The sequence below is a fragment of the Trachurus trachurus genome (genome assembly GCF_905171665.1).
Source record: "Trachurus trachurus genome assembly, chromosome: 14".
NCBI classification, from domain to species: domain Eukaryota; kingdom Metazoa; phylum Chordata; class Actinopteri; order Carangiformes; family Carangidae; genus Trachurus; species Trachurus trachurus.
Genome location: NC_139903.1, coordinates 3,405,316 through 3,431,862, shown reverse-complemented (window position 1 = coordinate 3,431,862; position 26,547 = coordinate 3,405,316). Strand labels below are relative to the sequence as shown.

Below are 26,547 nucleotides of genomic sequence, written 5' to 3'. Positions count from 1 at the left end.
CTTGTAATAAGGAAGAAAAACTTGCTCCACTGTCAGATTTTTCTACTTATTTCAAATGAAAATATGCTTGAAATAAGTAAAAAGTGTCTAAAAACAAGCTACTTTTTAATGTGATGTGTCTTATTTGAAGTATAATGAGATTTGTTTTGACTAAAAATGACATTTTGACTAGAAATAAGACAAATATTGGAAATATAACACAGCGGAGTTATTGACACCAGGAAATAGCTGTCACCATGAATATACAATTCACAAGCAACAGTGTCAAGTAGTTTATCAGATTTGAGATTTTAACCTTAAAGCAGAAGTGAGTAATATATTTGTGTTAATATAAGTCTTAAATAGTTATATCTTCCGACAGCAATCACTTACATAGAGTGTTTGGTCTGAATCACGGGTCTGTCAGTCCCTCTGCTCTGCTCTGAGCCGAAGAGAAAACATTTATCGTATCCTACAGTTTTTATCCAATGAGGAGAGAGAACGGCATGCAGGGCTGTGTGTGCAGCCAAGGGACGCCGTGAATGTGGCGACGTAGGGACGAGGACTGTTATGGTGCGTTCAAGGAAACTCGTATTTTTCCGACCCGTGAAGTCGTACCAGTTCGATCTGGTACGAGTTCACCGGTCGGAAGTTACGAGTGGCCGTTATAGTGACTTTCACCGGTAAAACAGGTCGGAAAAACACGAGTGGGTTGCCTGGAACGCTACAAAGTCGTAAGTTGTGACTTGAAGCTGTAATTTACGATTTCAAAAGCCTGCCTGGAACGCAGCATTAGCGAAAACGACCGGATCACTCACTTCTGCTTTAATTATAATAATAATAATATATATATACAGCTCTGGAAAAAATTAAGAGACCACTCCCAAAATTATCAGTTTCTCTGGTTTTACTATTTATATAGGTGTTTGAGTAAAATTCTATTATTTTTTGTTTTGTTTTATTCTATCAACTACTGTCAAAATTGAAAAAAAAAAAAAGTCATTTAGAGCTTTTATTGGCTAATGACTAAACTAGTCTAAATAACAAAAATATCGTCTTACTCAAAGTCTTTTTAGACCTTGAATAATAATAATAATAATAATAATAATAATGCAAAGAAAATGTTCATATTTATTCCTAAACAACACAGCAAGAATATTTTAACTCAGGAAGAGTTTATAAATCAGTTTTTGTGGGATAATGTCAATGTTTAATCCCAGCAGTGTTTTTATTTATAATCTTCCTATAAAACCAGATGTGGTTCAGGTGATGACCTCATCAGTGTCTCATTAAGTAGAATGAGTTGTGTTTGTGTTGGTGTTTAAAAAAGAAAAGAAAAGAATGACTGTCATACATGTAGAGATGCTTTTAAGAAACATTTGTGAAAGTGGTCTCTTTATTTTTTTTTCCGAAACAAATAAGAGACCACTTTCACAAAATGTTTCTTAAAAGCATCTCTAAAAAATTAAAATATTCTTGCTGTGTTCTTTAGGAATAAATATTAACATGTTTTCTTTGCATTATTTAGTCATTAGCCAATAAAGCTCTAAATGACAATTTTTTTTTCCAATTTAGAGAGAAATGTTGTCGGTAGTTGATAGAATAAAACAAAAGAAAAATAGAATTTTACTCAAACACAGACCTATAAATAGTAAAACCAGAGAAACTGATCATTTTGGGAGTGGTCTCTTAATTTTTTCCAGAGCTTATAATAAAAATACAATCCTAACCTATTGAAGTCAGGCTAAACATGAAATTCTCATATTTCCTAGTACATTCAATGCAGCAATATTTCACCTCTCACCTTCGCTCGGCTCTGAAGCTCTCTGGTTGGTTGATCCGCCCTGATGCGACAAGAAATCCCGTTGCACGATTGGTCGTCGCCTCCCGTCAATCGAGGCGGGAAGCAGCTAACCAGCGTCCGGCCTCTGCGTTGCTAAGGTAAGTTAAACAGCTGAGTCAAGGCCACCGCATTCAGCACTGAAGTCAGAGCAGCCTGCTTTCAGAATAAAAGCAGGAAACTTGCCATGCTGGAAAAAATAAATTAATAAAAAATTGAATGTGCTGGAATTTGTGGAGTGTTTGGATGAAACAGATGTGTATCATATGGATTATTCATCTATTTAACCTTTATTTGTCCAGGAAGAGATCCGCAATCTCTTTTTCAAGGATGTAATAGTGTATTCTTCATTAAATATACCTCTGTATGAAAGATAATTATATTTCTCCTGCCGTAAAACGAGGCTGTGGACATTTTGTTATGTTTTAAGTTGTTTTACTCTGCACACTGGTCTCTAACAATTTAGACTTTCAGTTAGGTGATGCACATCTTCTTGGACCATTAACTTAAAGGATATGGGTATAAGGATTATTACAGGATGTTGTGAGGACATGAGTGGTTCTTGCTTTAAGTCCATTACACCTTGCAAATATTGATTTGTCAGTTCCACTTATGTTTTAAAAGCCCTACACTAATTATAATGTCCTGTGGTAATGATTTTTTTTTTTCATATTGAAAATTTTATTGTTATTGCATACAGTGACTGCTAATTCCAACATAGGCAAGGCAAGACAAGACAAGGCATCTTTATTTGTGTAGCACATTTCATACCAAGGCAACTCAATGTGCTTTAGGATAAAGTCAAAACATTAAAAAAAAAAAACCCAGCATAAAACAGCATAAAAACAAAAACACAGAGTTAAAAGCAGGAGCAAAGAAGAATAAAAAAAGTAAAATAAAAGAAAATAGATTAATACCAGAGTTTAACTCTTGTGTGTCAGTGCCTCAGTAACACAGTGGCCCTGTCAAACACCTTCAATTTGGCAGCACATTCAGGTGTTTTTAAACTTAAATTAAACATATTGTCAAATTTGATTTACCTTAAATCTTATATATTAGTAATTCTGTAGTATTAAAAATGACATTATTATAATTTTTGTTGTTGTTGTTGTAAATATTTGAAGTTATAACAACATATTTTTTTTAATTTATATTTAGTCAAAGTTTTACATTTAAATGATATAGGCCTAGCATTGTTTTAGACTTTAAATTTGCAAATATAGCTACACCACACTATAGTGTTTCTGGTGGGACGATAAAAAGTGATGAACATGTTTAATTCAATCTTGATTCAATGGCATTTGAAGTGGAAAAACTGTGAACAACAACTGTTGTAATCAGGGCCGTTGCTAGGAATTCTGGGGACCCTGAAAGAATACTAAAATGGGCCCCTGACTTGTCCACTTTTATTATATATTTTTATTATACTTTTTTTTATTTAGCCTAGTTTGTTTTGATGCTAATGCAACATTACTATGAGTATTAGTCAGGGTCTTATGCAGAATAATTCAGTCATACAAAGATTGACTAGGCTACTGGGGTTTTTTGTGGGCCCTACTGGGCTCTGGGTCCCTAGAATTATCATCACCTTTCTCCCCTAGCCACCACTTTATTTTCCCATGATCCATTGCGTCACACCACAACGGAAGTCGGTTTTCAACTTCCGTTTCACTTCCGTAGTAGCATTCTAGCGAGCGGCTAACTGGTAGCGTTAGCCAGCGGTGTAGGCACCAAATGTGGGGGCACCGGGCTGCCAAAACCATTTTGACTAATCTGATGTTTGTTAAGTCTAGAAAACAAATTATTGAACAAACATTAGGCTACTATTTCTGTGTGCGCGTTTTTGTAATTAGTCATGGTTATCGTAGTTGTTAGCTTTGCTGCTGCTAACAGCTAAGCTAACAGCAGCAGCAAACTAACATCAGGACGTCAGCTGTTATAAAACCCTCCCGTTGTCGGACACGACATGAAACTACTCCAGTTAGCTCAGTCATGTTGTAACGAGGATATCCGCTGGGAAAAATATTTCTTTCATGGGCTGTTACTTAAGTTATTTAACACACTGCTAACGGCTAACAGCTAACAGGTTAGCCCAGTTAATCTTTCCGGTGGAATCGAGTGTCATGGCGACACCCAGCGTCATTCTCCGGAAAGTGGTGGAAAAACAAACAAACAATCCACTCATAACAGCAAAAAAGTGTAAACTAATCAAGGTTAGGAGTTTTGGAATTGGTTTCTTCCAGATCAATAAGTAGGAATATTTATTTTATTTTTCATTTATTTTTTTATTTTTTCAAATGCTTTTCTTTTTACATTGTCATTCCTCCAATGGACACCAATGGTCATTTCTGTTCCTAGATAACACTAAACATCCAATATTAAAAGTAAATATTTGTGGGGGAAAAAAACGGCCCTGGTTGTAGGCTAATTCTGACAGCCAGAGACACTATTGTTGTTAAAAAAAAAAAAAAAGGAAAAAAAAGTCGCGTTTTATTTTGAAAGGTACAACCGGAACACACCTTGCTCAGTGTCTCCGGCTTGTTCCTCTCTTCTCCAAACTGTTGGTGATGCTGCTGCTGCTGTCAGTTCATATGGCTAACTAACGCTACGGCGCCAGCTCAGCTCCGCTCCAGCAGCACAGCACCTGGTCCTGCATGGTGGTGAAACAGTAAAGAAGAGATAGAGATGTGGCAGCGGCTCAAGGACAGAGCTGAGTTGTGTCAGCAGGAGGAGACCTGTCCTCCGCCTGCTCCCTGTCCTCCTGACGGGATATGAACATTTCATGGAGTCGTTGGAGAGCCATGCGTTTTCTTTCTCCCACAGTTGGCAGACAGGTATTCTCCTACAGCCAGGCAGGCGTCGCACTGGGGAAGCATCACTCCACCACCACCACCACCACTGCTGCTGCTGCTGCTGCTGCTGGTGATTCACCATGGCTGCTTCCTATTCCTAACTAGTGGACATTAGGCTACAAAAACACGTATGTTTTTTTTTTTTTTTGCACGTATTAAAGGCAACATTGTCACTGTCAGGCAGCAGCGTTAAAGGCCTTTGTGTTTTTTAATTTCATGAATTGTCTTCGGCGGCCGCCTCATGGAGGAGGAGGAGGAGGGGACAACACACACACTTACACACACCGACACTGACACACACACATGCACACGTCTCTACATAATCTCAACTTCCAGACAGAAACTCTGAAGTGACTGCTGCTCCGTGTTATCTGTCCTTTTTTCTAAACTCCTGTATTATTATCATTATTTGCTGTTGCAGCGCAGCCTGCGTCCTGCGGCGTCTGGGATTTTTTTTCTAACCCTTTTTTTTTTTTTTTAGGAGGGGGGGGATTTCACAGAAACTTTACGTGGAGACACCAAAAAACACGCAAACACCGCGATGTGGTGGAATAGGACCAGGACCAGGACCAGAGCACCGACCCACCATGGCTGTCACTGCACGCCGGCGCTGTGCCACTGAGAGCCGGCAGAGCTGCATGCTGCCTGCACCGTGAAGCACCGTGAAGCAGCAGCAGCAGCAGCAGCAGAACTGAGATCAGCTGCTGCAGCTCATCGGACTCGGTGTCCACCCGTCTGCGTGGACACATAGCATCGGATCAGCCATGACAAGGCACTTCTTATTCTCCTTCTCCAGTCTGCAGCCGGTGGATGTTTTACAGTGGATGTTGTTGTTGTGGACCAGGGCTGGAGGAGTGCACAACCTCCTGTGCACAATGTGTTAAAAAAAACAATCAAAGGAGCTCTCAGATCCACCTTTCATATCAAGGAGCCTTGAATTATAATGCACATTCAGACACGATTACAGTAGAGGACCTCATCTGAGCCTCCTGTGTGTGGATTACTGCTACTATCATCTGGGACAGAGACTCCACATTATTTTATTATTGCTGCCCCAGACACAGACCCCCTGGATACCTCATCAGGGGGGGCCTTATCCTCCCTATAGACTCCACCGGTTGATGTTCCTTCCCCACAGAAAGGGAAACTTCTTCTGACCATGCACTGAAGCCTGAGCTGGAAGCCTGAGCCGGGGGTCAAGTCAAACACTACACTGAGTCAGCCATGCCTATCAGGAAAAAAGGTATGTTGTCATATGGTTTGTAGTTCCTCCAGCTTCCATCAGACACTGAGGATACTATAAACGTGAAAGACCTGCTTGCCGTCACATCACCACGTTGTTTAGAGCAGTGGTTCCCAACCTGGGGGGCGGGACCCCCCAAGGGGGGCGCCAAAGATCCAGGGGGGGTCGCGAAGCCCTCTTGATTTTAAAGGGTTTAATAATTTTTATGTAATTAAAATGTTAAATAAATGAGTAGGCTAAGCATTTAATTCATATATGTGACAAAATCAACTAAATTCAAGGGCCACATTAAACATTTATTTGTGTATTTAAATAGATAAACAAATAAATTATAGGCCTATATCAATAGATGATTGAATATCAACAGTTTTAAAACATTACATACACTACAATACAGCAGGGCAATATCAGCCACAATGAATTTGAAAAACTGCATGGAACAATGAGAAAAAATCTGTGTAAAATTACAACATATTCTTCGAACACAATTATATTTTTAAAATGATATTCCTTATTTTATTTTATTTTACATCGGGGGGGAGGGGGGTCACCAAAGTTTTCAATGGTAAAAATATGGGTCCCTTGAGAAAAAGGTTGGGAACCACTGGTTTAGAGTAAACTGCTGGAGTTGAGCTTGTGAATGTAGCGCAGAAAGCTTCATGGACGTAACCAGTTCTTCCAACTTTTTTACATATACTGTATTTGCTTTTCTATTTGGTTGTTGGAGATCTTCACTTGTCTGCTCAGACCCCCAGACACCCACCGACCTATTCAACAGCTCTGGGATGACCCAACCCCCAACATTAAAGGATAATTACCGTTTCTTTTTACAATCTGGACCTTATTTCTAGCATAAAATGCGATCATTTACTCACCCAGATAACTTTGGTGTCATTACAAGTGGTTGTGATGAAATTAGCTCCAGCCGAGAGGCGCGTATATCCGTATAATGGAGTCTACAGGGCAGCAGAATGCAGCCTCTAAATAACACAATATCTGCAGAGAAACTCCTTCATTTCACCAATATTTAGTTCTGATAGGCTAGTGCTATTCCCCTCTGAGTCCGGGGTTAGCTGTTATCAACATCCGGGGTCTGTAGGTTGACCTACTGACCTCTGACCTGGATGATGTCATCTCTGAGCGCTGCCTGGCTCATTCTGATAATAATCATTCTGCTTCGGCATTCGGGTCCATTTTTATCTCAACCAGCCGGAGCTTTAGTGAGTCCAGGTTGAGGAGAGGAAGCCTGTGGAAGCTGAACTTCATCCAGCTGCTCATTTTGTTCTGACAAGTCGGAAACACGCAGAAACAAACCGTAGCATTAGCATTAGCTAGTAGGTCAACCTACAGACCCCGGATGTTGATAACAGCTAACCCCGGACTCAGAGGGGAATAGCACTAGCCTATCAGAACTAAATATTGGTGAAATGAAGGAGTTTCTCTGCAGATAATGTGTTATTTAGAGCAGTGGTTCCCAACCTTTTTTGGCTCGTGACCCCATTTTAACATCACAAATTTCTGGCGACCCCGCGATCACGTGCAGTCACGTGATCTCAGCCGTCAATCGAGATGCGCCAGTTCAGATATTTTTATATGCTGCATCTTATTTGAACTCGATTTATATTTGAGAAAGTGAAAGTATAGAATACAGTTGTTTAAGATTGTGTGGTGTTTTTAATCATAATTATAAAAAGAATAATTAATTAGTTCAAACATTTTATTAAATCAATTACTAGACATTTCAGGTGACCCCATTTGAATTCCAGGCGACCCCACGTGGGGTCCCGACCCCAAGGTTGAGAAACACTGATTTAGAGGCTGCATTCCGCTGTCCTGTAGACTCCATTATACGGATATACGCGGCTCTCAGCTGGAGCTCATTTCGTCGGAACGACTTGTAATGACACCAAAGTTATCTGGGTGAGGAAATGATCGTATTTTATGCTAGAAATAAGGTCCAGATTGTAAAAAAAACGGTAATCATCCTTTAATATTGAACTTGACTCATGCCCTTGTGGCTGCATGGGAGCGAATCCCTGGCACCAGGTTGTAAAAATCTGCAGGAAATCCTACAGTATGTATCCACCACATATGGCTGCTGGATTGCTTGAGTGTCCACATACTATTGGCCATGTATTGGGTCTGTCGTCTCTGCAGTGTGTGTGTGTGTGTGTGTGTGTGTGTGTGTAGAGCTGTAAAGGAGGGTAAACCCACCTAAACCTAGTCAACTCATCTCCAAAGACTTGTTGTGATCTGTAGTTTTAAGGCAGATGTGGCCTAAAATGTTTGATCCTACGTACTCTAATATTGTCACATCATGCTGAATACCATCACATTGAGACATTCAGAATGTGTTTGGTACAGTATTATAGGAAATAAACCAAAGAAACTCTACAGCTGCTCTTATCTGCCCCTCCTCTGCAGACACAGCTCGGGCCCTGGGGCTTTTGGAGGAGTACTGCACTAAACTGAGGAAGCCGGAAGAGCAGCAGCTCAAAACTGCCATTCAGAGAGTGATGGGGATTTTCAAAAGCAACCTGTTCGAGGCTCTTCTCGGTAAGTGAGCAACACGTCACCGTTTTCATCGAGCCGCTAATGTTCCTTCCTGTCACGTTCATATTGTTGTGTTTTTTGATGCTGTAAAAAGGCATCGATGACTTGAGCGGCCGTCGGCAAACATTATGGATGGTTTCCGAGGCTAATTCTTGGATAATTACTGTAGTTTGTCGTGAAAAATGTTAAACAATTAGTAGATGGCAGTTCAAAACACAGTGAGAAGGATTGCAGAGGAGACTGTATTCTTCCTGAAGCGTCCACAGTTTGATCTTGACGAGTGTAGTGCTGAAGATGCTAAGAGTCACTTTAATAATTACTGTCATAACATGTGTTCTCCTGATGTTGGAGCAGTTGTGTCAGGTTAAAGTGGATTTGTTGTGAGCTCATACTCGTCAGGGACAAATGTACTCTTTTATAATATCTAAATTCATGAACGATATTTACATTTCCCCGCCACCCAGCCCCCAACTCTGTCCACTCCCTCTTTACTTCGTTTCTGTGCTTTACAAGGATCAGTGAAATGTCAGAATAAGTATAATTCAATGAATATTGTGCCAGAGCAACCTCTACTCTGTCTGTTTTATATTCCTCTATAACCAAATCACTATATATCTCAGTGAAATATGACCTACAGTATTGCACAATTAGCCTGTGATGGTTGCGCAACATTGGTAATGAGCCTCTAAACTACAGTAGAAGCTCATTGCTGCTGCTGCTCTCCCCAAATGAACTTCCACTCTTCATTCAGTGATGTCAGAAAAAATGTGTTTGTGTGTTCGTCTGTGATGGGAAGAGCTGAACGTTTCAGTACACATCCAACATCTGTCAATCTGCACAACTGCAGTACTGTCCATACATACACATCAGAGTTTAGAAAGTTATTAAAGGGATAGTTAAACATTTTGTGAAATTGGCCCATTGCCATAATCGCTATGGTCATAGCAGTAGGTTTGTTACCTTTAATTGTCGGTGCAAGCTATTTTTAGAACGGCGGAGCAGAGCCGTGAGCTACTCAGAGCTACGCTACGGAGGCTCATGGGATTTCTTAGTTTCCCTCATCAAATTCACAATCCAACAACTCCACAACGCTCTGGTGGACAAGTTGTGACCTGCACATTCACCACGCTATGAGATAATAACACAACGTTACCAGACAGAGTTGTTTTAGAGGGAAATTCATGCAAAACCGCTGATGTGCGTTGCCTTCAGGGACAGTTTTTCAGCAAGCAGTCTCTGTATTTCCCTCTAAAACAACTCTGTCTGGTAACGTTGTGTTATTATCTCATAGCGTGGTGAAGGTGCAGCTCACAACTTGTCCACCAGAGCGTTGTGGAGTTGTTGGATTGTGTATTTGATGAGTTTGAGAAACCAAGAAATCCCATGAGCCTCCGTAGCGTAGCTCTTAGCAGCTTGCGGCTCTGCTCCGCCGTTCTAAAAAATAGCTTGCACCGACAATTAAAGGTAACAAACCTACTGCTATGACTATAGGGATCATGGCAATGGGCCAATTTGCCAAAATGTTGAACTATCCCTTTAAATCCCTGAGATAACAATTTCTCTTCATCTCTTCCTCCTAGAATCCATTTTCAAAGTCAAATAAGAATGAATGAACCAAATGCGTGTGAGGCTTTAATCATCACTCTCTCTCACCTGGCCTTACGCTGCCTCTGCTCCATCTCATCTAATTGTTTCGATCCGATATCTACTATACCTATCAGACAATACATCTGTCTCTTAAGACCCATGAGTTTTTATTTTTTATTCAGCAGTCCAAACTCTATCATCTAAAGTGCACGGTGTACAGTACAGACTTGCATGCACTCAGGGTGTGTCGTACTCGTACATATGGTTCAGGATGGTTGTACTTATACCGTCTCTTATGGGTGTGACATGCAACGAACCAATCACAGTGCCATCTCATCTCCCATTCTCTGTAAAAGCCAATCGCACATGTACTGTCTGTATGTATGCACCTTGGCACGTTGCTGCTGAGCCTGTGCAGAGCTTCAGCTTCACACAGAGCCAGAGTCTATTTGTGGCGGGTTGATTACATATTTTGGCCGACCAGTGAGCCCAGTCCTGGCACACTGCAGGCCAGAGCAGAGGGCGGGAACTGTCGCAATTTGTGTTTGTACCAGTGAGTTGTTGTGTTTTTTTAACCAAACCACAGTAGTCGCCGACCCACCAGGTGAACCGGTGCAGCGTCAGGTTGTGTAGACGACGTCCTGCCGTGCACTGCCGCAGTATCTGAGACCAGGAGGAGCGCTAGGGATGTAGTGTGAACACCGTGATTTATGAGTAAAAGTTCCTTGTTGAAAATGGGGCACCAGTCCTCAACATCCAGCAGCTGAATTATTTATTGGTTATTGTTATTATTGTATCAATGTCATATCAGAAGCAGTGACTTCTGGATTCAAAGGATCTCCAGTCTCCACTTAAAAAGAACACAACAGGACAACCACTGAGTTTAAATAAAGACATTTATTAACAAAGGATAAAACGAGTTGCCTGATGAGTTGGTGATGATGCAGGAGAGGACATGTTATAGACAGTAAAGTAAATATTGTGCTCAACTTGTGAATGACTTTAGAGGAGCTGGATCAAAAAGTTGTGAAGAGGAAAATGTTCTGATGACTCTGAGGTTCTGCTGCTTGACTCAGTGGTCGTTTGACTTGGCTTATGAAAATAGAAGATGGGCAAGTGTAGACAAACACGGCCAAAAGAGAAAGATGGCCAAAGCTGTGGCCAAGAGCATGACTCAGTGCCTCAGCCTTATACAGCCATAGTTAAATTGATAGTTCAATATTTTGGCAAATTGGCCCATTGCCATAATCCCTATAGTCATAGCAGTAGGTTTGTTACCTTTAATTGTCGGTGCAAGCTGTTTTTAGAACGGCGGAGCAGAGCCGTGAGCTGCTCAGAGCTACGCTACGGAGGCTCATTATGGGATTTCTTGGTTTCCCTCATCAAACTCATCAAATACACAATCCAACAACTCCACAACGCTCTGGTGGACAAGTTGTGACCTGCACATTCACCACGCTATGAGATAATAACACAACGTTACCACACAGAGTTGTTGTAGAGGTAAATACAGAGACTGTTGATGAAAAACTGTCCCTGAAGCAAGGGCGTAGAATTGGGTAGGGACGCTAGGGACACGTCCCTACCAATATTCACGTTAGCTAGACGGATTTTAACATCAGTGGTGTCATTTACATGAACATTTGTGTTTGTGTCTGTCTGTATGTCTGTCTGTCTGTTTGCATGCGTGCGTGCGTGCGTGCGTGCGTGTGTGTGTGCGTGCGTGTGTGCTCTGCCTGTGGGTCTGTGCTTGGTAATAAGGATGTCAAAGAAAAGGAAAATGGGCAAGACACTTTATAAGTGAAAGTGTAAGTTACTTCAAGGGTATCTAACTGTAGAGCCTCAACAATACAGATAATGAATAAAAGCCAATATTTAATGGCAAACAGATCAGAACAGAACACTTTTTAAAAGTTATTTTTACTTTTTACTAGTATAGCTTATTATTTTCATGTAGGCCTATCCTTTGTGTGAAAGGGAGCAACTGTTTAAAAAACAAAAATAAAGAACATTGGTCGGGAAAATAGGCCAAAAAAAACCCTCAGATTCCAGATGCTCATGTATACATCCATATTTGGGGGAATAAATTACACAAATGTGTGAAAGTAAAAGCCTTTTTTCCTCAGGCAATAACTGTACCATCAAGCTCTATGATCATTGTATCCGTAATGTATCTGTTCATATGTCATGCATCAACATATTGTCAGGTGACAGACAGTAGAGAGGCTGCAGGAGATGGAGAAGGAGAGACCAGAGGAGGTAGAGGAGGAGAGGCTAGAACAGAAGGTGGAGAGGCAGGAAGAGGTAGAGAAGGAGGAGATGGAGAAGGAGAGGTAGAGGAGGAGATGGAGAAGGAGAGACCAGGGGCCTCATTTATCAAAGAGGGTGTAAAACTGCTACTAAATATTTGCGTACGGCGAAAAGACGAAAATGGCGTACACCCTAAATATTTACACCTTTTTCAGATCAATCAAACTGTGCGTACGCACAACTCTCCGCAATAAATCACACAGGACTCAAGAATGGTGCACACTGAACACACCTCTTACTCCGCCCCCGGAACGCCTATATACAACTATATATGGTCAGCACGTGCATATTTAATTAGCCATGTGCTCTCTGTGGCGCAGCAACTTTTGTGACAACAAAGTGACAACGGAGACAACAGGCGGAGGACGGGGGAAAGAAGCGGAACTTCTCCGCTTCTCCGAAAGCAGATACACGGCGATATCGGGCAATAACTCAGTCAGAAAAATGATCTTGCATTTTAATAAGCTACAATAAAAACAAAAACCTCCCAAATCTCAACAAAAGGGAGCAGAAAGAAGAAGAATCTTATATAATCTGCCCGTTTATCCCAGAAAATCTTTTTTTTCTTTTTTTTTTACCTAGATGTTAAAACAATGTAGGAAGCAGGACGATAGTTACTATTACTTTGCAGGCCTTCCCACTACACAGTTACAGCTCTACTGGACTCGGTTTAGGTCATTTTCCATTACAGCTGAGTCCTTCACAGTTCCTCCTCAGGGCCGCGTTGTCTCGCTCTTTATTCTCTCCTCTCGTCAGCTCCAAACACACGTGCACCTCGTTAACTCAGGTGACAGAATAATAACAGTCTAGGCTGCAGATCAGTGTGCGCTGCTGCCGATGTGTTTTTAAACTTGGATGGTTTGATCCTTGTCGGACGTCACATAGCCTAATCAAAAAAGCAAAATCCACAATGCGCTCTGTTTATCAATGAACATAGAGCCTAGTGTTATTATAGAGCGGGTTGGATTGCCAGCATCAACGGTCCGCCACTACCACAATTACTTTAAAAAATCCTCTGTGCTCTTCTAAATGTACTCCGCTCCTCTCTCCCTCTCACACTGCAGTTCTCTGACTCAGCAACGGTGTCGCCAATTCCTCCTGTTCCTCAAAAAAGGCGTACGCCAGGGTCAAAATGGGTGTAAATGTCCGCACTTTTCCCCGTCAGGTTTTGGCTTGATAGATCCCAAATTTGGCGGAGAAAAGTGCGTACGCACAAAACGAGGGGAAAATGGCGTAAAAAAAGGTGTATCCACGATGATAAATGAGGCCCCAGATGAGGTAGAGGAGGAGAGGCTAGAACAGATGAAGGTGGAGAGGCAGGAAGAGGTAGAGAAGGAGAAGCTGGATGAGGTAGAGGAAGGAGGAGATGGAGGAGAGGCTGGAAATTCACAGGTGAGGTTAAATAATGATGAATGTGTTAGTCATGATGATGCACAGTTGCACTTGAGTCAGAACTGAGAACTCTTCTAAGTTGCCTTCTTGTTTTTCATTAGTTGCTCATTAGTTACCCCTACATAACATGAAATTATGATTTGCGAATGCAAAAAACATCAACTTTCAGGAGCGATGCCTCGGAGCACTTTTGTGTCCCCACCAATGTCAAAATCAAACCTACTCCCTTGCCCTGAAGGCAACGTGCATCAGCGGTTTTGCATGAATTTCCCTCTAAAACAACTCTGTCTGGTAACGTTGTGTTATTATCTCATAGCGTGGTGAATGTGCAGCTCACAACTTGTCCACCAGAGCGTTGTGGAGTTTTGGGATTGTGTATTTGATGAGTTTGATGAGGGAAACCAAGAAATCCCATGAGCCTCCGTAGCGTAGCTCTGAGCAGCTCACGGCTCTGCTCCGCCGTTCTAAAAATAGCTTGCACCGACAATTAAAGGTAACAAACCTACTGCTATGACTATAGGGATTACGTATGGCAATGGGCCAATTTGCCAAAATACTGAACTATCCCTTTAAGCATCACTAATAGCCAACAGCACGGGGTTACAGAGCTCAGTGCGAACTGGAAAACTAAGAGTGAGATGTGGGCACTTATAATTCCAGAAAGGGATAACATTGTACCTCCAGGATAAAATGAGGCCATCGTCAAAGGTCAAACATCAGCACTGATCTGCAACAAGTGAAACTTTGCACCGTAGCTTCTGCACACGCAATCATCTTTTATTTTTCCACAAAAGTGCCATCTTCTCTTGTGCACGTTCACATTCAGTCAGTCTCACAGCAGCTGCACAGATGTGTATCACTGAGGCGATCTCAGCCACGGCCACTTGACGGCCGGGACACACGCTGCAGAGAATATTGAAGATGAGATACCGGAGAGGTGACAGACAGACAGACAGACACAATAGGAGCGTCTAGCAGTGGTCTGTCTGTCTGTGTAACCTAAGATACAGATTGTATCAGTGTTTCAGTGTGGAAGTCTTGTTCTCTGCTGGGTTGTGTGAGAATGACCACAGCTGATGAAAGACTAATGTGTTACAGTGACAAAAAAAAACAGTGAAAGTGCTTCCATCAGATACATTCTGCAGCTGCTGCTTTGCTGGTGCTGCTTCAGGATCTTATAAAATGTCATGAGGCCGCAATTACATGACTTTCAGAGGCGCAACACAGCTGTAGACCACGGGCCGACCACATGCTGTTATAGCTGTTTGGTAGAAACTTGGAGTAGAGTTTTTAACACGCTGCAAAAACTCCAAATCTTACCAAGAATATTTGTCTTATTTCTAGTCAAAACAAATCTCATCCTACTTAGAATAAGACTCATCACATTAAAAAAGCAGCTTGTTTTTAGACACTTTTTACTTCGTTCAAGCAGATTTTCACTTGAAATAAGTAGAAAAATCTGATAGTGGAGCAAGTTTCTTATTACAAGCACAAAAAACTTGCTTTCACTGGCAGAATTTTCTACTTATTTCAATTGAAAATTAGTTTGAAACAAGTGAAAGTTATCTGAAAACAAGTTAATTTGTATGTGATGAGTCTTATTTTAAGTGGAAAGAGGTTAGTTTTGACTAGAAATGAGACATTTTGACAAGAAATAAGACAAATATTCTTGATATTGAAGATTTTGAGTTGAGTTTTTGCAGTGCAGGGCAGCAGGGTGGTGAGGTGCTGACCTGGGCGAGCTCAGGCTTGAATAATGTTTGTGACTTGGTAAAGTAAAGAGTGCCAGTGAGTTGTGCTTGTTTCCAGACTCAGTGGAGAGCTTTCCTGTTACCTGCAGTGCAGCTGGCAAACCGTAGCAGCTGAGGAAGCTTTTCAGTGTCGCTGCTGCCATAGAAAAGCAGAAGCAGCTGCTGGGAGTCGGGACACTCCAGCTCTTTTCAGGACGTTTTTACACCTAGTTCACTTGAAATGAACCCAAATATTGGACTTTTTTGTGTGAATACTGGCATTCAAACTCAGGTGTGGACCAAGAACGGCTGATACAGTTGGTTTGAGGTCTGAAAGCGGCCCGACCTCGATCCGACCCAGCTGCAAAAAGCATGTACAGTACGCCTTTGGTGCACGTTTTATGTGAATGTCTGAAGGTGTGTGTATAAACCAGATCAATATCACAATAGTGCAGTGTGCTTAGTGCTCTGTAGCTACTATCCTCTTCCCCGGAAGCTTCTAACCAATAAGTGATTGACCTCAGCGTACATGTGGCTTTGTTTACAAATTCATTCAAATGGTCCACATGCAAAAAGTGCAGTGTGAAAGGGAACCACACCAAACAAAAAAACAAAAAAAAACATTGAATTTGGTCCGGACCAAAGCAATTGAACTAATGGAAAAAGGAAGGAAGGAAATAAAGGAGCATTTATGGAATAGGATACTAGGATTAAATCGTAACAGGATTGCAAGAAAAACATTTGAGTGGGACACTCTGACCAATGGGGCATGGGATAGGGACATATATGAGATCTTGCTGAGAGCTGGATATGAAGACCATTATTATAACAAAGAGAAAGTTGAGATTAATGTATTAAAATAAATTATTTTTCAACAAAGTAAAGATAGATGGGCATTAGATACTTGGGGTAAACCAAAACTGCGTACTACGTAAATAAAACTGGTATTTGGCCCAGAAAATTATGTTTTGTATAATTTGTCTAAAAAGAAAAGATCCCTGTGTGCTCAATTGAGAGCTGGTATTCTTGGTCTTCATATTGAGACAGGCAGATATGTTGGCACAGCAGAAGACGATAGAATTTGTAATTTATGTGACATCCAAGAGGTGGAGAATGAAATTAATTTTGTGTTCTACTGTCCTTTCTATGACTCTGTAAGACAAAAATTGTTTAGTAAAGTAGATCCAAATAACGAATTTGTGTGGTTAGACGATGCTGAGAAGCTAAAACTTATTTTTCATTTGAATATTTTTGCATTTTCTTTATTTCTTGAAAAGGCTTAGGCAATGAGACAAAGAGCGATATATAGTTGAGTACTGAAAGTACAGTAATCTTAAATTGTTAAATTGCCACAGTGGTGGCATGACACGAAAATAAAAATTCATTCATTCATTCATTCATAAAGGAAACACAGTTGCTCCTACAGTACGTCCACAACAGCAGTGATATTGCAGATGGGTTTATGAAGGAGTGTAGAGAAAGACACCTTCTCCTCTGTCTCTTCAGGCTGATTACCATCTCCTTGTGTTGGACATGTCCAGTGCCAGGTTGTTAGTTGTACACCTTTGAGTCAATCTACAGCCGTCATCTCTGGCGCTGTTGGCAGACTCATCATCACCGTTGTTGTTGTGTATCAGTTCCACCACAGCACAGCACAGGTGTTGTCGGCAAACTTTAGCGCAGTGTTTGTGCTGTGAATTGGTGTTTATGGTAAAGACACTGAGGTTGCAAAGACAGGCACGCAGTAGGGGTGGGAGAAAAAAATCGATTCACATAAGTATCGCAATATTTTTTTGACGATTTTTAAATCTTTTTTTTTTTTTTTTTTTTCAAAAATCGATTTTTAATTATTATTTTTTTTCTTTTTAGAATTTATTTATTTATTTTTATTGTGCAATGTGCATATGTTAGCCTTTTTTACATACAGAGAGTACAGGTTTTGAAAAGGGTTTAAGTTCACTTTATAATGGAGTATGTTAATTTATAGGCTCCTACAGTATTTGTGTGCAGATAAAAAAATCGTAGAAGAATTGAATTGGGAGAAAAGCGTATCGTCCCAGCCCTAACACGCAGGTTCACTAATCTCCGATAGAAAGAGGAACCACTGACCTCACTGTCATCATGCTTGAGGAGACTTGAGCATTATCCTGGTGGAAGGAGCCTTTAGTGGACGCTAAACTGTGGCCACAAAGGGGAAGCAGATGAGCTGTGGTCTGTCAAACCGTGATTGATGGGTATAAATGGCCTGGAGGAGTGAGCCGGGAAAACACTCCCCACTCCGGCCTGGACTGTCCACACACACAGGGAACATTGTTGGCTCCACGGACGGATTCATGCTCCATTCTGACGCCAACATCTGCTGCTGCATCGACAGAAACCCAAATCCAGCAGATCTGACGATGTTTTCTAGTTTTGATGAGTGTGTGTCCGCTGCAGTCAGTGTCATGTTTCTGCTCTGGGTGACAGGCTGGCTGACGTGGTCGGCTCTGCTGCTGTTGGAGCTCACACAGCTGGGTCAAGGAAGGAAGGAAGGAAGGACAAAGGGAAAGATGGGAGGGAACAGATTGGGTTAATTGGGTCAAAAAGGAAAGAAGGAGTAAGGATGAAGGGAAGGAAGGAAGGAAGGGAAAAAGGAAGGAAAGAAAGATGGAGGGAGGAAACAGATTTGTTCAAGGAAGGAAGAAGGGAAAGAAGGGAAGGAATTAGGGCTGGGACGATATGCTTTTCTCCCGATTCGATTCTTCTACGATTTTTGGGATGACGATTCGATTTAAATTGCGATTTTACGATATTGCCGATTCTCTCGATTTTTAGTCTTTAGCATTTTTAACATTTATCTGCACACAAATACTGTAGGAGCCTATAAATTAACATACTCCATTATAAAGTGAACTTAAACCCTTTTCAAAACCTGTTCTCTCTGTATGTAAAAAGGCGAACAAATGCACATTGCACAATATTAAAAAAAAAATCCCCCCCCACAAAAAATTGATTTTTGAAAAGAAAATCGATTTAAAAATTGTCAAAAAAGATATTGCGATATTTATGTGAATCGATTTTCTCTCCCACCCCGAGAGGGAATAGATCAGGTCAATTGGATCAAAAGAGGAATAAGGATTGTGGAATGAAGGAAGGGAAAAGGGAAGTAAAGAAAGATGGAGAGAGGGAACAGATCAGGTCAATTGGATCAAAAGAGGAAGGAAGGAAGGAAGGAAGGAAGGAAGGAAGGAAGGAAGGAAGGAAGGAAGGAAGGAAGGAAGGAAGGAAGGAAGGAAGGAAGGAAGGATTGTGGAAAGAAGGAAGGATGGAGGAAGGGAACAGATTGGGTCAGTCTGGTTAAGGAGCGGTGATCTGAGTGACCACAGAGTTCCTGCTCCGACCGGTCTGTTCATCCTCCTCCGGCCGTTAACAGCTTCATTCACAGAGCTGCTGCTCACTGGATGTTTGTTTGTTTCCTACTCCGTTCTGAGTATGATCATTATCATGCTGAGACACTTTAAAGGAGTTGACTGACTGAGTCACATTTCTCCTCATTAACATGTTTGTGAATTTTAACAGAAAGTCCTGACCTGTAATTTTACATAGTGTTCTGCTGATTGGATAATTGCATGAAATTATTATTTTTTATTTTCTACTCACCCTCATGTCGACTAAGGGCTGGGACAAGTTTCAGAGTCCTCCGTGCCTTTTTGGAGTTACAGCGGGGGGTCTGTGCTTCCGCTACAAACAAGCTTAAAATATAGACTTATTTAATTTTTTTCGGAACAATTTCTCATGTCGGGGCTTCAATACAAGAGGGACATTACAGACGAGCACTATGGAGGTATTTGGATGTTTTTTGGTGTGTCCTTTTGGACTAAGAAAAGTGAGCTCAGTTGGCTACCGTCATATGGCAATGCAGTGCTGCGCGGACCCCCCCTTTATCTCCAAAAAGGCACGGAGGACTCTGAAACTTCTCCCAGCCCTTAGTCGACATGAAATTTGAATTTTGGGTGAACTATCCCTTTAAATACTCTTTGGATTTTCTCATGCCAGGTGGTGTACTGATGCAGAGTGCATGTTGTGCATGTGCATGTTATCTTATTGTGAATTATGGTGCACTATCTATTGTCCTTGTCTAATTAAATATTTTGGATGCATTTTTTTATTATTTAGATATTTTTCTGTGAAGCCACAAAGGATTAGATGTCTTCCTGCTCTGATATTTGGACTGAAGCTCTGGTCTGTGTGTCTGTCCTCAGCGGTATACGAGTCCACAACCACACACCAGCATCCCTCCTCTCGTACTGTTTTCCTTGTAAACCTCTTACTTTATAAAGCTGAGTCTGTCTCTCTTACTTACAACATATCTGTTCACTCTTAACACCTAAAAACACTCAGATAAACAAGCTCAGGATTATATTACCATGTGATTATCTCTTGTAGATATCCCCACCTTTCTTTATATACTGTATATTGATGCATATATGGCATCAATTCCAACTTGTATCAAATACAGGTTGAAATCCAAAATAAATATTTTTTAAATAACACATATTAATCGCATGGACAAACTCCATTTGGAGTGTATTTTCATGTAATGTGTGGATTACATTGCGATGTCTAATCTTTCTCTACGTTTGGATGCTTACATAACATCCTGCAACAGATGTTCTCCAGGAACACGTTTAAATATCTTGCACTCAAAACGCTTTGCATGAGAATTTTATACTCTCGCACCAACCACAAGCTGTCGTTGCAAAGAAACACTGCTCATTGTTCATCATCATCGACCAATATAGAGCGAGCCACTTAGTTAACTAATGTTGTTCATTCATCAGAGACCATTAGTTGTTAAGATGTGGTGACAGGAAGCAGTGTCCTATTTGTTATTTGCTCATTTTTATGAATCGTTGCAAGATTTTATTTGTGCAGTTTTGCTAAATTATCATTTACATGTGTTACTCCTCGCTCAGCAAATATATGTAGTTAGACCTTCCACGTCTTAGCATCTGCTTGGCAGTGAATAGGAACAATAGGTCTGTGAAATGCAATCAAACACAGTTACAACTCTGCGATGGAATAAATACCTCCTGAAATAGATGTAATCATCTTACAAAGCATTAGGTGCTGTCTAATCTGGCCAGTGGCGTGGGTGCCCCGGCTAAACCCCATCACTGCAGAGTGGATCTGTGTGTGTGTGGATTAACCCATTCATCATCCCACTATACTCCTCAGCCACTCATTTGCACAGTTGAACGACTTCACTGATCTGTCTCCAGCGCCAGATTCATACTTGGTTTGATTCACAGCGGGGGAAAAAAAACAAAAAAAAAACTAGTGATTCCCACATCACATCAGCCCGGCGCTCTGTTGGAGCATCCTCACTGATGCTGCTGAGGTTTTTATCCAACAGATTGTTAGTTTTCACGTTTGCGCTGTCATTGGGATCATGTTGGGATTCTGGTGATTCTGGGATTTCATTTGACTCTCGTGTGTCTAAGGCCGTCGCTGTGTTTTAATGTAAATACTTCCACACTCACAACTGGTATCTCCATAGACTGTAAAAAGAATGGACGTAGCATCCGTGACGTCACCCATTGGTTTTGGGGAGTCGTTTTTGTGACTCAAATATGGCGGCCTGAACAGCGCCATGTTGGATTTGGCCTCGAAGCAGCTGTCCACGGAACTGCTCGGACTTGTCACTCAACGTTTCCGCGCCCTAATTGGCCAGAGTTTTAACCTAATAACAGCAAAACAGTAGAGTTAAAAAAAAAAATTCACCCCCCTCAGAGTGTGTGTGGGGGTAGAAACTATCGATTGAGACCAAAAAACGTTCTGACACCAGGCTTTTAACATGTTTATTGAGGATGTAAAGTCGGCGATTTTAACATGGGGGTCTATAGTATGAAGAAATTTCTGACACCAGCCCCCAGAGGAAGCCGAGGGGATTGCAGTTTTTTGAACACGGAAGTGACTTCACTTCTCAGACCGACAACTGCCCCCTTGGGTATCTCCATGGTTTCCAATTGCTGTACTCAAAACTGTCTTAAAAAGGAGTGTGTAATGCTGATGACACTTCCTCAGTGGTTTCCATCTGGACTACCAATGACTTCAGAGACCGAGGAAGGTGGAGGCAGTTCAGTCAATTCATAACATACTTTGGTGGTTAGTTATTTAGGATGATACTTCCTCGTCCGAATATATATGCCCGTGATTACTGTACTATGTGAATGTATAGATGTAATAATAATTACTAGGGGTGTGCCAAAAAATCGATTCACATAAGAATCGTAATTCTCATTTAATATGATTCAGAATCGATATAAAATGTCCCAAAATCGATTTTAAAAAGTTATAAAATGAAACAAATCTGCTCAGTTGGCCTCCATTTCCTTAGAATTTAAAAGGCAGCATGTTTAACTGCACTATTTCTTTTTAATAAAGAGGCACTTTTGATTTTGTTACTTAAGCAATATGTGATATTGCTTTTATGCAACAGTTTCAACAATTCCATCTAAGCATGGATAAATGTTTAAAACTCAATAAATGTGAAAAAGTTTAGACACTTGAGTCATTCTGTCTTGCAAAGCAGACTGGAGTAGATCATGAGGATCCTTTGCACCGATAGACTGAAGCAGAAATCATTAGGAATCAAATCGTAGCCCCAAAAATCAGAATCAAATCGAATCGTGAGTTAGTAAAATATTCCCACCCCTAAATATTACTGTCAGATTCAGCCCCCTCCCTATTAAAAATGAAATGAGGCTTATTCATCTATTTATTTAATTCATTTATCAAAATATTGTGCTGTTAAAAAAACAACTATGATGTGTTACTATCTGGAAAGCCCCTCCTCTATACTGTAGGATTAACAGTAGGCCTAGTCTATATTTTTGCCACTAGAGAAGCCTGCTGAGTTGAGAGAATGAGTGCAGCTGTTTACTTTGATTTCAATAGAAGTTAAAGCTTATTAGTTATTACTAATGTCCATTGGTAACAAAGCACTTCAAATGAGTGTCAGTCTTTACGTTTTCTTGAAACCAGCTTTTGGCCCTGATGTGGCAGCTCCAGTCCAGGGAGGTTGAGGGTTACGGCTGTAAAATCTATTCATCACAGTGCTTTGCATCAGTATATATATGTTTTGACTGAGCTTTCTGCTGTTTTGAATGCAGATATATCGATGACGTGTCTGTTGTCATCCATATTTCATCAGTATTTCCACCTTTGAACCTGTGGATCAGGGTTGTAAAAGTCTTTCACGTGTGTAATCGATGACTGCACAGTGTTCTGGTGTATGAAGTTCAAGTTTAATTGTCTTGTGTAGGTTTATACAATATTAACATTATAGTGAAATATGTGTTGGAATGGATGTGTTACTTAAACTGGACCGCCTGCATGGATCTTATTTTTACACCCAGAGTGAAGTTCAGACAGAGACAGCCAGTCTGGGGGAGTAGGATGATGCAGATTATATTATCTCTTTAAACTCCTGTCTTGTCTACAGAAAAACTAAGACAGAGAACTGAAACTGAAAACCAGAGTCACTGAAAAGAAACTGTCATGGTGTTAAAAAAAAAAAAGAAAAGAAAAGAAAAAAGAAAAACTGTCACAGAGAAAAAAGGCTGATGTGACAAAAAGACTGTCATTGAAAAATGAAACTAGACTCCATCTTGCAATGTGATCACACCAGCTGCAGTGTCTGTCAGACCCAGCGCTCAGCAGGAGTTATTATCACATTGTTACATACGTACTATTGAGTCAGACCACTCCCATTCTCCAGTTCATCCTTTATTTCCATCCCAGAAACACACCTGTGAAGTTTCCTGACCACATTTTGCAAGTCGTGATTTTATTTTACAGTGCGTTTTAAGAACATTATATATACTTTACAAGAGTTGCATTGCCTTTGTGCTTATTTGTGGTGAGTGTTTGAAGTATAGAAATAGTTGGTTGCAGTAGTTTTGAACATGTGTTAAAGGGATGGTTCAACATTTTTGGCAGATTGGCCCATTGCCATAATCCCTATAGTCATAGCAGTAGGTTTGTTACCTTTAATTGTCGGTGCAAGCTATTTTTAGAACGGCGGAGCAGAGCCGTGAGCTGCTCAGAGCTACGCTACGGAGGCTCATGGGATTTCTTGGTTTCAAACTCATCAAATACACAATCCAACAACTCCACAACGCTCTGGTGGACAAGTTGTGACCTGCACATTCACCACGCTATGAGATAATAACACAACGTTACCACAGAGTTGTTTTAGAGGGAAATTCATGCAAAACCGCTGATGCGCGTTGCCTTCGGGGACAGTTTTTCATCAACAGTCTCTGCATTTCCCTCTAAAACAACTCTGTGTGGTAACGTTGTGTTATTATCTCATAGCGTGGTGAATGTGCAGGTCACAACTTGTCCACCAGAGCGTTGTGGAGTTGTTGGATTGTGTATTTGATGAGTTTGAAACCAAGAAATCCCATAATGAGCCTCCGTAGCGTAGCTCTGAGCAGCTCACGGTTCTGCTCCGCCGTTCTAAAAATAGCTTGCACCGACAAATAAAGGTAACGGACCTACTGCTATGTGACTATAGGGATTATGGCAATGGGCCAATTTGCCAAAATGTTGAACTATCCCTTTAACTAGAGCTTCAAACTGACTGCGCTGACATGTGCTCACCTACACGAAGTGGGTCAGACAGGATTCATGGGGTCCTGGTCTCATAACCGTCGTCTGTCCTACAAAGATGTTTAATGAGCTTCTATCTGTCACTGTCTGTTCCTCTCTGCTGCCTGAGAGAGAAAGATCCTTCAGTTTCTCTCATCTACTCGCTGCATTAATTGAATCTTTCCCAGGCAGACTGATAAGGCCAGTGGGAGCTCACATCAGGATACAGTAATGGGTTTGGGAAAGAAATGGTATAGAGGGTATGCACTATGCAATCCTTTACATTAGATATCTCAGTTCTTCTTTGCATTTATATAAATTATTAGACATTTATAGTATATTTAAACAATGGGAGATTTTGAGACTTCAGACTGAAACTGAACCGCCTATGGACACAGATACTAAACTAAATGTAGGAATACATAAATGTATATAAATGATAGATTTAAGATACAGAAACAGTACTTTTATGACCATCCTGGATGTAATTATACATTTAATTATTAATTTCTTTATGTCATTCTTTGTCATATAAATATTTTCTCATATTGTATTGTTATATATTTCATTATTTATCTATTTTGTATCATTCATTTCTATTTACCGGTAGCCTATGCCATTTTTTTTGTCGTTCATATTTAGACATTGCTGCCTTTATCCTTTTTTCGTTTTACCTTTTATCTGCCCTTTGAAGATTCCTGCACACTTAATATTTATAGCATTTTGATATACAGTAGTTCAGATTCTGTTATCCATCTGTATTTAAGATGTATGTTTACAGAGGATGATTTGGTGACCACGTTTGTGCTTTGATAAGTTAGAGAGAGGCCACATAGTACAATACAACAACTTTCCTCAGTCTACAGTTGTGATGCTTATGGTCAGTGAGCTCACATGATAACAGAAACAATAATGACATTATAGTTACAGGAAAATGCCAGTCACCTGCATTTAATATGAGCTGATGATACACAATGACATCATCACTAAGGCCGTCTAATCATTGAGCTACAAGACTAAATGTTCATGGTTTATATTTAAAACAAGGACACAAATACAGCCGCGGAAAAAATGAAGAGACCACTTCACAATGATGAGTTTCTCTGCTTTTACTATTTATAGGAGTGAAATGAACAGTTTTATTTTACTCTATAAACTACTGAAAACATAAATAATAATAAAAAATATTGTAATTTAGAACATTGATAGGCAGAAAATGACATTTCCCTCTAAAACAACTCTGTGTGGTAACGTTGTGTTATTATCTCATAGCGTGGTGAATGTGCAGGTCACAACTTGTCCACCAGAGCGTTGTGGAGTTGTTGGATTGTGTATTTGATGAGTTTGATGAGGGAAGCCAAGAAATCCCATGAGCCTCCGTAGCGTAGCTCTGAGCAGCTCGCGGCTCTGCTCCGCCGTTCTAAAAATAGCTTGCACCGACAATTGAAGGTAACGAACCTACTGCTATGACTATAGGGATTATGGCAATGGGCCTATTCGCCAAAATGTTGAACTATCCCTTTAAGAAACATTTGTGAGTGTGCTCTCTTAATTTTTTCCACGGCTGTAGGACTAGAACAGAAACAGAAACATGTGTTCAGTCCAAAGTGAAGTGAAGTGAACTGCAGGTAGCCCATAATAAACCTGTGGTGTGTAATTATAAATCACGGCCGTGTGCCACTTTAACACAAACCATTTAGTCAGTCAGACTCCATGTTCCGAGCCATGTCAGAGGTTACGAGTGTCACTGGCAGGTTTTAAGGGTTTCATGTGTACTTAATGGATTACAGGACTTCTCTAGCGCTTTAGATCAGATAGATCATCTGTTGCTAAGGTCAGGCCACATTAAAATCATTTACTACTCTTCGTCTGTGTTCAAGCGTGGCTTAACAACAACAACAACTACAACAACACATGTGAGTCTCAGCTTATTTTTTATTTTTACACTTGGGTGCTCTTCTCATTTTTTTTTCTTTTTGTGAATACAGAGCCATTCGCTTTTCTGAGGTTCAGTAGATTGTGTAACTCACTGAAAATGTCTTAAATACTCTATTTTGCTGTGTTTTTAAAGGGATAGTTCACCCAAAATTGAAATTTCACTCATTATCTCCTCCCCCTCATGTGGACTAAGGGCTGGGAGAAGTTTCAGAGTCCTCCGTGGCTTCTCTGAGTTACAGGGGGTCTCGGCGTAGCAGTGCATGTCCATATAACGGTTGCAAATGTTGCAAAATTTGGACGAACTGGGTAGAGGAGCTTCCGCTACAAACAAGCTTGAAATATAGACTTATTTAATTTTTTTCGGGACAATTTCACATTTCGGGGCTTCAATACAAGACGGACATTACATACGAGCAGCATGGAGGTATTTGGATGTTTTTTGGTGTGTCTTTTTGTTACGAAGACAGTTGGTATCCATTTGCAACC

General features: G+C 40.7%; 1 protein-coding gene across 3 annotated transcripts in view; it reads left to right on the top strand.

The window, feature by feature from the left end:
- Positions 1-5,895: 5,895 nt before the first annotated feature.
- dlg2 (discs, large homolog 2) overlaps positions 5,896-26,547 on the top strand; it is a gene marked incomplete at its 5' end in the record, with an annotated part of 269,853 nt that continues 249,201 nt past the window's right edge. For all 3 annotated transcript variants that reach the window (XM_083986422.1, XM_083986423.1, XM_083986421.1), the window contains 2 exons: positions 5,896-5,914; positions 8,339-8,470. In XM_083986422.1, the coding sequence (XP_083842548.1) occupies positions 5,896-5,914; positions 8,339-8,470 (151 nt within the window). The remainder of the gene's footprint in view (positions 5,915-8,338; positions 8,471-26,547) is intronic.